This window comes from Strongylocentrotus purpuratus, unplaced genomic scaffold (genome assembly GCF_000002235.5).
Source record: "Strongylocentrotus purpuratus isolate Spur 01 unplaced genomic scaffold, Spur_5.0 spur5_scaffold_1, whole genome shotgun sequence".
Lineage (NCBI taxonomy): Eukaryota > Metazoa > Echinodermata > Echinoidea > Camarodonta > Strongylocentrotidae > Strongylocentrotus > Strongylocentrotus purpuratus.
The window spans coordinates 39,934,787-39,950,854 of record NW_022145594.1 but is presented as its reverse complement, the minus strand read 5'-3'; the positions used below and the strand labels follow the sequence as shown (position 1 = coordinate 39,950,854).

The 16,068-nt window shown below is 36.9% G+C and overlaps 2 protein-coding genes across 2 annotated transcripts in view; both read right to left on the bottom strand.

Annotated features, from left to right (window-relative positions):
* Window positions 1-697: 697 nt before the first annotated feature.
* On the bottom strand, window positions 698-3,951 carry LOC115918432. The gene is made up of 2 exons (XM_030978218.1): window positions 3,642-3,951; window positions 698-2,998 (listed from the first exon to the last, which is right to left on the bottom strand). Exons 1-2 carry the CDS (start codon window positions 3,743-3,745, stop codon window positions 2,665-2,667), a joined length of 438 nt encoding a protein of 145 aa, XP_030834078.1. The 5' UTR covers window positions 3,746-3,951; the 3' UTR covers window positions 698-2,664.
* A 1,834-nt stretch (window positions 3,952-5,785) lies between these two features.
* Window positions 5,786-16,068, bottom strand: part of LOC592339 (hypoxia up-regulated protein 1) — a 30,283-nt gene continuing 20,000 nt past the window's right edge. The window contains exons 15-21 of the mRNA XM_030978217.1: window positions 15,221-15,345; window positions 14,092-14,325; window positions 12,822-13,051; window positions 10,973-11,183; window positions 9,038-9,515; window positions 8,102-8,332; window positions 5,786-7,540 (exon numbers count right to left, since the gene is read on the bottom strand). Coding sequence (XP_030834077.1) covers window positions 7,434-7,540; window positions 8,102-8,332; window positions 9,038-9,515; window positions 10,973-11,183; window positions 12,822-13,051; window positions 14,092-14,325; window positions 15,221-15,345 — 1,616 coding nt within the window. The 3' untranslated portion in view covers window positions 5,786-7,433. The remainder of the gene's footprint in view (window positions 7,541-8,101; window positions 8,333-9,037; window positions 9,516-10,972; window positions 11,184-12,821; window positions 13,052-14,091; window positions 14,326-15,220; window positions 15,346-16,068) is intronic.

The window sequence follows — 16,068 nt, the reverse complement described above, 5'->3', positions numbered from 1 at the left end:
ACTTGATTAAAATCTTAGCAATCAGTTAGGATGACTTGTCCAGCGTCGGGGCGGGGCGGTTGGCTTGTTATTACCATTTTCTAAACATTCCCCATCCCCAAATATTGAGTGGGGGCTTTTTTTTTTGTAATAGTGCAGTATACATCCTGTCACTGATACACTATTCAAACAGGATAGGCACCACAGAATTTAAGAACTTGGTTGAATCATGAAACGGAGAGAAGAAAGGGAAGAACCCCTCATAAATGAAGGAAATATCCTATAACATTTGATCAGAAAGATCAAAGAATAATTTCCTAATTCGATATCTGTTTTGGGAAAGGAAAATTTGAATCTTTTAGAAATATGGGGGGGGGGGGGGGGGCAACTCGTCACTCATGCATGCACACATACCGAAGTACTCAAAATGACCCTGCATGTTTATTCACATATTTCTTAATTTCTTTCTTTCTTTCTCTTGCTTTTTTGTTCTTTCTTTCTCCCTTTCTTTCTTCCTCTCTTTCTTTCTTTGATTCTTTCTTTCTTTGATTCTTTCTTTCTTATTCCCTTTTCTTATTTCCTTCTTTTTAATTCACAGATGTATACAACACACGCATGACATCACAGCCATTTACAATATCATGAAAGAGATGTGACAAAGGTCACATATTACAATGTATTAAATGAGACATACACAACATTCAATACATCAAAGTACTTCCTGAATATACAGCTTTGGCTTTATTTCTCATTGTTTGATCACACTTACAAAAATAGGATTCATCTTAAAATATAATCTTTAATAAGGCAGCATATGAGTTGTTGTGAAAAGTATATGCAGCAAAGTTTAGAAGATAGAAAAACTGATATCACCGGTTATAGCTTATAGGCGCTTCACTCATGTATGCTTTAGAGACAAACGCTGAACTCCATAATTTTGTGTAAAAGTAACTGTAAAATGTAATCTCTTTACATTGACATCATTCAATATTCTGTTGTCTTGTAGCCACAAACAAATGTAAAACAAATATTGAGAGATCTCTTTGTTGCTTTTATGAGTTTTACCATTTATGTAAATAGTCTAGCAAGGTATGCTAGTTTGCAGACACAAACTGTTGTTAATCACTGTTCATAACTGTGTCTGCACTGCAAGACTATGCCGTTAGCATACTGCATGGGTTCTGTACTTTAGATGCTATGGACACGCACAGCGAGAGAAGCAGGGCCTGACAGAGCTAGGCTCTACTCAAGGCTTTGGGATTTGTGGTAAAGTGTCTGTGCATGCAGACTAATGTCAAACCATTAAATACTAAGCTCAATCAAGCTTGGGATCCAGGCTATAACAAATGTGTGTTCCACCACAATCATATCATGTGCAATGGATTAATAAAGTCTAGCTTTTAAGTAGGTTTACTTTTCATTTTCACATTTAATGATTTACACAACCTTCTTTCATGTTATGAACTACCATTTCTAGGCCTAATTATTTCCATGTAAAGAAATGTTAATGTTTTGTAAAATGTATAGCGGTAATACTTTTTATTTTTGCATGGAACATGAATAAAAGCAACCAATCAACAACAAAAAATAAAAAATATAAGATTCAGCTTTGTACACATGCCAGCAGCTGAGAGATGTATTTTCACCAATATCTTGACTCAACCTTGCCAATAAAATACTGCTTTATCATCATACAAAGGGTAGCAATCACCAACACATGTGTGACTCTTGTTGAGGTTGTCACTGATAAAAGAAGACAGTTACAGTGAAAATAATTCTCATTATCATCACTGCCACAGAATTGAAAGGTGACTAAGAAAAAAAAATAGTTTTCGAATTGAAAGATGTCCAAGTCTGGGGAACCTGGGCAAGCCACGGCTGAAGGCAGAAAAAGGAAACTCACTGAAAAGGGATCTTTACTTCTCCTCTTTGAAACGACACATCTCCATCAAAGAGTGGTCCTCGTTCATCAAAAAAAGAAAGAGCTGTGGCAAGAATGGGTCAACCATCGTTCAGCAGTGGACTGGATGCTCCTAGTAGTATCAAGTTACAATTAACCGCATACCATTTACCAAACATCCTACAAATTGCCTAAGCTGCCCATTATGGGGAACTTAAATCAAAAGTTTGTAAAAATCTGCATTGGCGATGCACAGAAGCCAGACCGCATGGTTAAAACAATATAAAAAAAACAGCCGGAATAGGCTATATTATCAAGATAATACAGATCCAATTGATTGTTATTGATGGCATTGAATTGAACAAACAAGATGGATCATTTCACATTCTAACAAGAATTTTTTTGCAGAATTTCTGCTGATTATCCTGGCCAAGTTAATTCACCTCTGCAGTTGAGAGGTCGACCATCGTTGTCACTGGCATATCCCAAACATACAGATCTATAGCTCTGTAAGTTTGAGAACTGGGACCTGTTTCACAAAGCCTTTTTTCAATGACAAATGACAAAAATCAGTGACAAATCTGTTGATAACCAATCAGAAGCAAGGATTTCAGTAGCTTATAACACAAATTGTCATTTGTCATGATGACAAATTGTTTTGTGAAACGCCCCTCTGGTGTCTGGAGGCCATACAGATTCACAGCAAAGATTGTGGAGCTGAATTCTTTCATTCTGACCATGATTGGATGGTATCGACATACGAACAAACCTCACATAATTTGCTTTCAAGTAGTTAAAGATGCAGATGCTGCCGCTGCTGGTCCTCTTGATGCCGCCGCTGCTGGTCCTCTTGATGCCAAGAATTTCCTCTGGACGTCACAAGCGTTGTAGTACATGGTTGAGTCGATTCCATCTACACACCGGACGACCCTGGCATGGACGACCATGTCAGCATCCCTCTCCATCTCCGAAGGCATCTCGCCAATGAACTGAAACGTGGAGCCGATCCTGGACTGGAATGGCTCTACGAGACGGGTGTTGACTTGCAGGTGATGGGTGGAGTTGCGCTCGGAGGATGTTATGAGGGCTAGTTGCTCAATGGCATCGTACCGAGTGAGCCTGCGTGTAAATTGAAAATTAAAATGGGAATTACTTAATTGTGCACGATTGATCTTCTTTGGTTCTCGTAGAAAAATCACTTCTTGCTACCGGGTACCCTTCTTATTGTTCTTCAATGCCGTTGTTTTCTTCCCCCTCTCCATCTTTTGCTTCATTTTATTTTTCTTCTGCTATACCCCCTTGACCTTGTTTTCATTATCATTATCCCTCTCCTCTCCTTTACAACTTCTTAATTAATCAGTAACCATCAAAACAAATTCCATCTTCATCTTATCCCCCTTGTTTGTATTTTACTTTCTTCCTCCTCTTCCTTTCGTCTCTCTTCTTTTAGACTATTATTTCTCCTCTCCTCTCCTCCACTCTAGTCTTAGCTTCTCTCTCTTAACATTCACAGCATAAAATGCTGTTTCCATGGCCATTTGTCACAAAGATTGACATTTACAATGACTGACCTCCGTGAGAAAATGCGATAAATAATTAATAACAAGACACAATTTTTTGGAAACAACAGGGAACTAATAATAACATCAATGTGAGCTTATGGGACCGAAGATACATGTAACTCTTCCGACTTCTAATCAATGTTTCAAACTTAATCAGTTAATTCATTTCATTATTAATCCCTCACTCATACCAAACTCACTTTCCCATAACTCTGACAGATTTTCCAGCCATGAGAAGCGGCCCCCGCTCATGGATTTCGCTCAAACGGAGAATGTCACCGTGCGGAGGCAAATTACCCGCCATGCTTTTGTCTGACAGAGGGCTCGATCGGCCTCGGATAAAATACTACCGACCACGCCCACTCGACTCAAGTACTGGTAGGCCTACTATAACCGACAACGCCCATACATGTACGTTTTGAGAGATAATGAAAGTGAGAGCTGACTGAGCGATAATGTTACTGATGTACTTAATATAGAATATTGAAGTATTTTAATTCCGACTATGTTTATGAACAATACTGGTAGCTTTTTCATATACGACATGATCTGAGTGACTCGATCGATCTGACAAGAAAAAAAACTTTGTCAGGAATTGCCTCCGAAGCTAGGGGCACTAGCTTGATGCCCTGATGCACACTGCAGGTTTTACGCAAAATAATACAATTAATGACGATAAACATAGAAATATATGTGCTCTTCCGTTTCCAAACATAAGCAGTACGTGAGGCCATGGACCTCGGCCTAAGTTGCACTAGCTTTGACGAATAAAGACCAGGCTAAAAACGAAACCCAAAGTTAGAGCGTATCGGTGGGCTATATTTATATTATAAGTATCAAGTATCAAGTGTATTTATTTTCCAGAAATTACATGAAACAACATTATCATAGAGTATAATCATAACAGTACAATGTAGAATAAAGAAAGACGAGGAGACCTTGGTTAAAGCACAGCTTGTTAAGTTATAAACACATGTGTCATTGATCAAATACTATTTTAGTTATATTAGCAAAATAATTGTTTTGTTTCTGTTTTGCTTTTCATTGAAAATCAATATACAAAAGCAAAAACGTAACATGAAAAAGCGGGGGGGGGGGGGGGGGGGGGGTAAGAGGACACTTTTTTTTTTGGTCCCGAAATTTGAAAATTTGACATTTTGCTCCATTGGGGGGGGGGGGGTAGGGTCAGCTTTTTTAGGTCAGCCATGGAAATATTTATTTATAGCCTTTGTAAATTTCATATTTGTTCTGTATTTCATAACTCAAGAAAAAAAGGTGGCGTGGGTTGAATAAGGCCCTTGTTGAATTAGGGCCTTTGTTGTATACTTTTAGATGTAAGCTCTAAAGAATTATTTATTGAGACAAATCAATTTTTCAAATAATTGTGAACTATATGTATTCCCAAACTCGACAAAGGTATGAATAATCGAGTTTTTAACCGTAGTCAGAGAAGTGTTCTAAAAGGAAGGGAACATGGTAGTCTCCTAATGGGAAGTGTCATCTCATCTTATTCTCTACGCCCCCCCCTCTCTCTCTCTCTATTTCACTTCTCGTTAAAGTATATCCACTTTAATTTTTTTCTCACTCTCAACCTCAATCTCTTGGCATTCCATATTTATGTTTCTCCAAGTCCCCTTTCCAACCCTTATCCTTCAACTTCCCCCTTCTCTCTCTCTCTCTCCCGCCCCCCCCCCTCTTTCTCTCTCCCTCCCCATCCCCCTCTCTCTCCCCCCTCTCATACTCGTGTTAAATTATCACACTCACACTGAGACACGGCCATGAAACTCTTCGAAGGACTATCAAAAATAGATTTCAAATCTCTTTTTTTTTTACTGTCTTCTTGGAATTCATCTGAAGAATCACCTGAAGGTAAATTGTTTGCACAAAAACTTGGTCTTCACAAATAACAGAAACACTTGGGAGAAGAAGCAAGTAAAAAAAACAAGAAACATTAAAGGTATAGACCAGTTTTGGAAACGCCCCCCTCCCAACAAATGAAATGGAAGCTCTCATTACCAATCATGTGAAAGAACATGTTTTGACTAATACGTGATGATACAAATTTTGCCGGGAAACCACCTACTAATTGATATACACTTGTATTTGGTAAATTATCATATCTATCCGGCCTGGACAGATATAGCCTAGTCCCATATACATCTTTCTGTGTACAGTGCTTGTAACTTTACCAAGACTGGGCTAAATTTCTTATCATTTTGATGATTCCAGAACCTTGCAGTACACACCAATACTTATATGCTAGATGATCAACCTTTTCTGATCGATTCCACAACGTTTCTTTCACAATGCAATCGCATGACCAGAACTGGTTTAAACCTTTAACAGAAATAATGAAGAAAAATCAATGTGCTCAAAAAGCACTAATGATAATTGCATTCTTGAATTGTTCATAATTCCTAAAAATTAGTTTAAACAAATGAATCTCCTCATTGCCTAGCCCTCCACTACCCATTAGAGTTTACACACAGACATATAAATAAATCAGAACATTTACACCCAAACATATCAGAATGGTGCCCTATATCTGTATGAAAATGCAACAAAACAAAACAATAATCATAGCTCATATTAAAGCAAATTTTAACACATAAATCAATTAGGAAATAGTTTTGTGCAAAACATTGAACAAATCTGTGCGTCTATTAATATTCTATTTTAGTAACATTTTCACTCAAAGTGAACAGTAGTAACCACAATTCTATTCATAAATAGTATCCATAATTCCAACACACAAATTCATTTCTCACACGTACCGTGCAACATACAAAACATATATTTAAGCACTTCTTCAATCTTTTGGTCAAGTACTAGCTGTAAGCGTGGAACATTTTGAGCGACGTAATTTTGTAGCTTTATAGATGAACATGAATCCAAACGGTTTACATTTTGAAAAGCTGTAAGAGCACTAAGAAGCTATATTAAAAAAAGCCTTGAAAAACCCAGATAATTACAGATTTAAGTAGAAACATAGTTTGAGATCAATAAACTGATTGTGATAAATATTACTGGAATTTGATCTTTATATTATTACAATAGTGAGAAGGTAAGGAAGTGAATGCAGAGCAACTCTTGATTAACGGTCGCATACACGCTACAAGGCTTTTAGCAAAATTACTCATCATGTTTTGTGGTACCATACTCAAAATAAAAGAATCGGTCATGCAAAATGTTCCACCTTTACAGATTTTCTTTACCATGAAGTGTGTTCCTTGAAGTATTTCATCGTCTAGTATTTTACAAAACAGGGAAACTATAAAGTTTTTGATCCATCCTCTACCGCCAAGCACATCATCATCTTAAATATATATTTAGGGACAGCAGAAAATGTGCATATCATTATTGTAAGATCAAACTTTTGCAATGTGCAACTTTACCCGCAAGAAACTTTTTTGAATTGCACAAATTCAGAGTTTGTCAGTTGTGATTTAATTATTTCGCATCACAAAGTGTTTTTTAAATCTAAGCCAATTGAAATTCACAACTTTACATGCACATTACATTTTCTGGTTTTACAGTAAATGTCTCCATGGTGCATTTCCAAATATGTGATGTTACCATCACAACTTCTACAATTCATTCAATTCATACATTGTACATATAGTACCAAGTTTCAAAGGTACCTCTTCTCTCAGGATTGCAACTACATCTGTGATACCTCAAGGGTGTGTATTAGGACCAGTATTATACAACATAAGCGTTACTTCATATGAACTGTCATAACTACATCCAGAACACCTCAAGAGACTCACAAGATTTCATTTGGACCAATAATCTTGAACATTAACAAACTGCAATAACTACATCTGGAATACCCCAAAGAAGTGTATTAGGACCCATGCTCTTCAACATACCGGTATTGGTTATTCCACACAAACTGCCATAAAAATGTTTTAGGAAACACATGAAATCTTGTACTTTGTGAACACACTTCATGATAAATCCTGATACTCTTACAAGTACATTAACTACTGCTACAAATCCCCGTTTTTATGTGAATGTTCGGCCTGGCTTTTTGCTCCTTCTGTGGTAGTAGTTTCTTCTGTAGGCGCAGCCTCTTCTTGCGTCGACTCTGTGGCCTCTGATGAAAGAACAAAAGACACAGATGAAATTAAAGTAACTCTGTAACATTGCCTCAGATTCAGAAACAAAATCCTGGATTTAGCTCATGCTGCAATCATAATTATAAACCTTTAGTTCAGTCAGGAATCCCATGACTTTTACAAGCCAATTGCCTGTCTGATTATCAAGATATTTATGATTGGAAATAGAAATATCATTTTTCGTTTTCCTAATGGTTTTTTTAACACTAAAGTCAATTGGGGTAATTGAGTATGGTAAAACCGGTCACTCAAAGATTTTTAGTTTTTTAAAGGCACTGCATGATCATTTGGAAGCGCAATTTTTTTAGGGCTTGAATATTACACCATATGACAGACACTGATAACACGAAGGGCGATGCACCTCAGATTAAACATTGTTAAGCGATGCCTTTAAAAATAACATTCCCTTTGTTGTACAAATCACTAAAACATATGTTGCTCTTAATTATGAAAGGGATTCTATGTCGCTATAATCTTATTTCAAAGTCTTCTTCAAAGTTATCTTTCGAAAAATTCAGAATTTCCCACATTCAACCCACCTTCCACGGGTGCTTCTAATTGTAAAGGCTCTTCTGGTGTTTCCTCTTCCTCCCCAGTGGGTGTGGGTTCAGTAGGCTCTTCTGGTGTTTGCTCCTCCTCCCCAGTGGGTGTGGGTTCAGTTGGCTCTTCCTGTGCCTGCTCCTCACCCCCTTCCACCTCTACTGTATCAGGAGCCTCCTCCTGTGCATTCTCAGTGGCGCCCTCTCCCTCCTCAGGGGGAGGTATAACAACTGATGGAAGGGAGGATAAATGAAAGAGCATTAAAAGATGATTATGTTCATCGACATCTGGAAAGGGGAGGGGGGGGGGCTATCACAAATGTCACATACATTTGCTGAATCTTTGCTATTTCATATCTTCCCGCTTTCCTGATTTATAACCACATGTCCTATCTTTCTTGCAATTTATTTATTATCTAATGTACATAATTATTGCAGTTTCATTAATGTTACTTAATTATTGTATCTACATTTTCATTTTTCATTATCATGTTATTGTTATACATTGTTAGTCAAGTAATTCATCCAAATTAAGCACAATGTTCATTTCATGTTTCTTGTTGATCCTTATTACATATTTAGTTTAACCATACTTTTTATTTCATTTGTTTTGTAAAGCGCTAAGAAACTGTATTTGTGTACCAGTGCTATATAATTCTTAAATATTATTATTATTATTATTATTAATCACTTTAGGCACAATAGTTTACTGCCAGCAGTAGAAGTTTGAAAACCAACAGATCCTGCATTTCAAAACACATTAGCAATTATTTCATATCTTTCCACTATTCAAATGTTGTTCTTGGGATAGGGCTTCGTCTTTGTTCCTTATCCTCCTCATTTTCATCCCACCTAAAATGACCTCCAATAAACTAACTCCACATTCTGATATAATCAAAATAAATGAGAGACAGAAGAGCTGAAATTTCATTTTACCTTTTTCCTTTTCTTCTTTCTCCCCATCTTTCTCTCCCTCAGCGTTCCCCTCATCCGTCGCTGTTGAATTCGTCGTCTTTTTCTTCTTATCCACCTTCTTCTTCTTCTTCGGCTTTGGCGTTGACTTGGCCTTACCGACGAGGTACCTCACCTCCCTCTCGAGACTGATCAGCTTCTCTTCTAGTTCTGAAACGACCCAAGCTGGTTTCTCGGTGAGAGCTGTTCTTTTCTGCTCTTCCATTTTCGTGGTGAAAAAAAGATTAGTGTCATTGTAGGCTTTCTCCAGAAGACCGAATTCCGTTTCCGTGTAGAGTAAGTCCTCGCCGGTGACGTTCTTTGCGGCTAGCATGAAGTGATAGGAGACATTAAGGGCTGATTTGGCGGCCTTGATGGCGGTGGGTCGAAGTCGTAGCTGTTCAACCCGGTATTCCAGGCTCTTAAGCATTTTCTTCAGTGCCTTGAGTTTGTCTTTGTATGCCTACATTTGAAAGAGAACAATTGTTGCAGCGGTCAAATAAAATTGGCTATGATTTCCTTTGATTTTATTTGGACAAGATAGCCCTATTATGACTTGGAAATCGAGGTTCCCAAAGACCCGTGCACAAAGCTAAATACATGTATACATTTAAAAATTAGTGACACTTATGGGGTGTTGCAAGAAAGTTGCAGTCAATTGCAAATCCCTAATATCAAGCGTAAATCATGCAAATAATTGCAAGTTTGCAATTGATCGCAAATCATCTTTCTTGCAACGCCCCCCATTTATAGTAAGAAAGCGAGAAAGAGAGAGAGAGAGAGAAAGAGGGGGGGGGGAGAATAAAAGCTAGATCTAGTTAATTTAATTTAATGTTAAAAACTTTAATCCTAACAAAATCCTAGTTGGGCGTTGCAAGAAAGTTGAGTTGCAATCGATTGCAAATATCAGTTGCAAATCCCAACTTGCAATCAATCTCAACTTTCTTGCAACCCTCCATTAAAATTTCTATCATTTGCAAATTTTGCAACTTGCAAATTTCTTGCAATGCCCTATTAAATTTAATTCATCACTGATATTTCTGAGAGGTGAAGATGAGACTTAAAGTCAGGAAGATAAATGCAGATACTAATGTCATGATTTTCAAGCACACAATGTAGATGCACTATTGAACTTTCTTTGCACTATAATGCCCATCTCATTTCTTTCAAATAGACTGCATTTCATTAATTTTCACTGATGTTTTTACCGGTAATTGGCATTTAGCATTATCCCCATGAAAAGACTACAAAGTCCAAGTTAACTACAGAACATCAGCTACAGGAATTGGAAGTCATTAATAATAACAATAAACAATTATTACAACTGACTCATAAATGACATGATATGTGTATGCATAATCATTCAAAATCATTTCCTGTTTCGCTAGAATTGACCATGAGAAAAAAATTAAATCAGGGTCATGTCATAACAAACCTAAAGATTGCCATGCAATAACTTTGTGAATGATTGTTAATCAATCATGAGAAATAGTTGTTTAACAATGTTGTGGTGATTAAATATGCTTACTTGGCTTTTGATTCTTTGTAATTCATTTCAAGCACCGTAAAACACTGATAAATTTCCATTTACGTTGTAGATGCTTACAATGATGGATAGTTACATTTATTACGAATTATATTTTTTCTTCTATCAGGTATGTTTGTTATTGGGGAGGGGTTGATTTTAAAATATGTGTGAACGTCACTTAAAGCCTATGTGCACTAGTTTGGCCTGGAGGGATTAGACCACCCTGCATGGTCACTGGCAGGTGGTTATCTCATCAACTCAGCTCTCAATTAACATAAGAAAAAGGGGACCATGGGGGATCAACGGGTACAGCTAAGGCTGTATAGAGGGCGCAAGTAGATACAAGTAGTGCAGTCCTGCTTTAAGAGTATCTTGAATGTTAATCTACGTACCTGGACCGGAACATCGGGCTCTTGATCATATAGCCAATCAGACGCCTCGCTGAGTGTAGCTCTCATCTCTTCTCTGCTCTCTTCTGTTGAGCACTTCTCGTAATCCTCGTTATAAAGCTTATCTTGGGCGCCAAAGATGAAGGATTCCAAATTATTAAGGGCCTGCTCTCTCTCATAGCGCTCCTCCTCCTTCTTCCTAAGTTGCTTCAATCTGCAAAGATGGACAAACGTTGAAAGTACTTCTTATCTTATACCAGTATGCAAAATACACAGTTTATCTAACATTTATGCAAGCAGAAAATTGCAAACTTATGTTTCATGAAGTCTCTATTCTTTGTATATTCAAAAGATTAATCCATGACCGATTAAAGATAAAAAAGTATTGGAAAACAAAAAAGCTATGCATTTTTGAAAACACTGTTATTCAAGAAAACAAAAAGTGTTTTATTTGAAATATGTAAGAATGCTATGATGTTATTTCAATTGATTGTGCATGATTGTTATCCGGGATACCAGATATACCGGGACTCATCAATAAATTCAACAACAAAAAAGAAAGAAAAAGAAAGTAGTTAATAAAACAGGCTATAAATCAAAATAAGCCTTGAATCATTTGAGCAGTAAGAATATAATAAGCTTATCATGGGTGTCAATAAATGAAGGATTCCAAATTAATGAGGGCCTGCTCACTCTCTCTCTCTCTTACTCTCGATATGTTCCTCTTCTTCCTTCCTAAATTGCTTCAGACTGCAAAAGTTGGAAATTAGGCAAAAAGTGGGCAACATGTATAAACCAAAATGGGCAGTATTCAAAACAGCAACCCTTGGCTGGAATGTTTTCTTACCAAAAATAGAGTTTGGTGGGAATTCAACAAGTTCAGACCTATTGTGAGAATGTCTACAATTTGAATCCACTTTGACCCTCAGCCTGATGAAATAGACGATACATAATCATGTTGATTATGAATAATCATAGCATAATCATCATCCAATAATCATGATTGGATTATGATTATGCTATGATTATAGTACAATAAAGATGATGAAAATGATGATGATGAAAATATAGTGATGAAAAAGTTAATAAATATGATGATGATGAAGATGATTATAATTATTAAGATGATAATGATGATGATTATGATGATGATTATAATGACAATAATGATGATTATAAGAAGAATGGTACTGACGAAATAAAAAGCACTCATGCAATACATCTTTCACGTTTTTAAAACGCTTTTCTTTTTGTTTTTAATAAATGAAACATGAGAAGTTGCCTGACTGGAAAGCTGACAATGCATCCAAATTTCACATCAGTATTCCTATCATTCAGAACACCCAAACAGGAAAATTATATCTCTTCAACTTCAATCCCAAATGCAAATAAGCTTTCTTTGAACATGAGCTATGCAGTCGCAATCGGACAGTATGGCATGCACTAGGTATGCATACCTGCCAACATTTGAAAATAAGAATTAGGAATTTCTAGCACGGTATGCCTTTGAAAAAAAGAAATCTGTACCCTTAACAGGCGTTCGCACATGCCACGGCAGTGTAACTGGCAATACTTGGTAAATCTGTACAAAAGAGCGAATGTACGAATTCGCTGCTCGATCATGCAGCCATTCAACGCACGCAATACGTGAACTTTCAAATAAAAAACAATCTTAGTTTGGCTTAAGCAACAAAACAAAAACAAAAAATTCTAGATTTTGAAAAATCTGAAAACTCTGAATTTTAGGTTTAAAAAATCCAGAAAATCTGATATTCTGGATTATTTGGAAGGGTTGGCAAGTATGGGAATGAGCAGCAATGGCTGTCGAAGAGAAAGAAGAAGGAGTACTGACTTGTTCCTTGAGGCCTTCTTGCTGGCCTTGGTGGGCTCGTTGAGATCTAGGACCTGGATCTCCACCGTGATGTTCTCTTTCTTGGTCACAATCTTGGGCTTGGTCTCCTTCTTCTCCTCTTCCTTTGGCGCTTCATCCTTTGACTCTTCTTCCTTCTTCTCTCCTTCATCTTCAGAGCTCTTCTTCTCTCCTTCATCTTCGGAGCTTTCCTTCTCTCCTTCCTCTGTTTTCTATTAATGAAACATAATAATATTAATAATAATAATACATAAGATTTGTAAGGCACCAAATCCACTTGACAATCAAATGCTCAAGGCGCAGCTTGTGCAGAAGATGAAATACATGATAAATATATACAAAAGTGCGATAGGAAAGGTACAGACATGAAAGGTAATGGTAATCAATTATAAGCTAAATTAAACAGATATTTTATATAGAGTGGGTTTGAATTATTTTTTTTTTTCACTGAATGGACGGATTTGCTGATTCATGGAACAGTTTCTTCAAAGTTCCAAAGATGTGGATATCATCACTTCATCAACCTCTATGACATCAAGAGATATAAAAAAAAACAGTCAAATGTGCTTAGAGATGGGTAGATATTTGTATCTGAGGAATTACGTGTACAGTATGTAATGAACAATGATTGGCTTATGCAAAGGGTCTATTGTGCTGATTGGTTTTCAAATCCTACATCTCTCTCTTCAAAGGTCACTGCCATAGCAATTTCGGTAAGGGCATCTCATTAATAAATCTGGGGGGCGTTTCACAAAACTTGTCATCAGTGACGAATGACAGTTTTTGTTATAAGCTACTGAAATCCTTGCTTCCGATTGGTTATCAGCAGATTTGTCACTGATTTTTGTCATTTGTCATTGAAAAAAGGCTTTGTGAAACGGGCCCCTGGTTTACATGTGATTTAGATCTGATAAGTCTGATTTACTTGTGATTTACAAGATATAAATATGACCTACATGTATGTTATTCATGTGTTTTAACGTGATTTACATGTTACCGGTACCGGAATTTACCTGTAATATAGCAGTGGTTTTTATGATTTAAATTTTGCAAATGATCCGTTTAAAGTCCATTTACATCCAAATTCACATTTTATGAAAATTAATGATCAAAATAGCAATAACCATCATGAATATTTAAAGTTTATTCACATCCAAATCAATTTTTAGATTGATCAGATTCAAAGTTGTTTTATATGTGGATCAAAGCAGATTTCAATCTGATTGAAATTAACTCATTATGAATTTCTTACCTTCTCTGTATCTGCATCTGACTTTTCCTCCTCCTCCTCGGTCTCCTTCTCTGTCTCCTCCTCCTTCTCCTCTTTCCCTTCCTTCCCTTCAGCATCTGCAGCTTCCTGTTCCTGTGGAGCTTTATCAGTAGTCTCTTCCCCAGCTGGTTGCTCGCCATTTTCCTCCTGCTGCTCTGGGGCTGTTCCATCTTCTTCCTTCTCCCCCTCTGGTGGAGTGTCATCAGTCTTCTCTTCCTGTGGTACGACATTGGGGATGAAAGGGAATACATGACAATTGTTTTGTGTGAGGGAGGAAGAAAGAATGGCGAGTGCGAGTGTGTTTATAAAAGGAAGAGTGAAGGAGAGTGAGCAGAGACCAAATACATGGAACGGAAACAAGAGGAGGAACATTATATTGTGAAAGAGTGCACGCAAGGAGGGCGAGGAGATTCAAAATGGAGGAAAGGTAAGACGTTCCACAATAAAATTGACAAGTAAAAAAGAAAGAATAGATATTACAAGACGAAAGTATCAGACAACAAAAATATTTCAATACTTCAATGGGGTGTTGGGTGGAGTTAAGTCTTTGTGTTTCCTGGAAAGCCCACATTTTTCTGAACATTTTGAATAAATACTCATCTTGGCAAAATATGGAGTTCAGCTTTGTGTCACTGAACCCTCGATATTATGTTTGTATTTGGTCAATTTGATATTACATCATACAGTCAAACCTGCTCTAGTGACTACCTATATTGAAAGACCACCTGTAGACAAAGACCACCTGCCTATAAAGACTATTATTTTTGTCTCCCTTGAGTGGTCTTTATAGACAGGTTTCACTGTATGATGTGATATCAAATTGACCAAATACGAACACAATATAGAAGGTTCAGTGACACAAATACTTAACTCCATATTTTGCCAAAGTGAGTATTTGATATCAAAATGTTCAGAAAAAGGTGGGCTTTCCTGGAAACACAAAGACTTAATTCCACCCAACACCCCATTGAGTCAATGGCTAGTGAAACATAGGCTTAACTCCTTAAGGCCCAAGTGCTCAGTTACACATAATATAAACCACTTTTTCTCAAAATGGCCAAAATGGAGTTCTTTGTGTCACTGACCCCCTCGATAAAATAATGATCTTTACCTGTTCTGCTTCTGCTTCTCCTTCTCCTTCTTCTTCTCCATTTTCCTCCGTCTCTGTCTGAGTATCATCGTCTTCATCGGCGTTAGAACCACCGGAGAAAAAACGACTGATGGTGCTTCCCAACTCTTCAAAAAATAAGAATGAAAACATTAAAGATACTATGTCCCTTTTGCAGCCAACATCAAATTCTGTAGAACTTTGCAGGAATTATGAATATGTCATGTATGTCCTATCTTTAAACATTAGCATTGTCCTAATATTCAAATTATGCAAGGAAACCTGTTTACCTTCTAGACTTCACTTTCAGACACTATTGACTGACTGACTGACATATTTTTTCATCTTTGGTAACATACATAAAATGAGCAGAAAACAGGTACATGAGCATTTGTGTACATCAATAACCCACTCCTTTAATGGCCAAAGGTGAACTGATTGAATCTTTGTGCAGCACAAAACGAACGACCATTCGGTAAAAGGATCTGAAAACCAGACAATTAGTAGGTGATTGCAATAACTTAAGTCGATTCAACAACTAAAGATCGTTATTTTCCCACTAAAAGCCATTTTCAAGCCCTTTCGTTTTGAGGGAAATTCTAAATTAGTATTGTCTTTCAAATGCCGTTGGAATTTAACCTTTTCATTTTTTGGGTTTAAAAATGGGACATAGTACCTTTACAGGACAATCCAACCCTTTTAATAAGTTCATTTGATTGAAGGCAGAAATATCAGAGAATCATAATGGCGAAAGGTTGAAATGAATCGGACCAATAAATTGAAAGTTATGAATGTTTGAAATAAGATCACTACAGCTATGCGAATCTCATATTTTGTCAGTGGATTGTGAC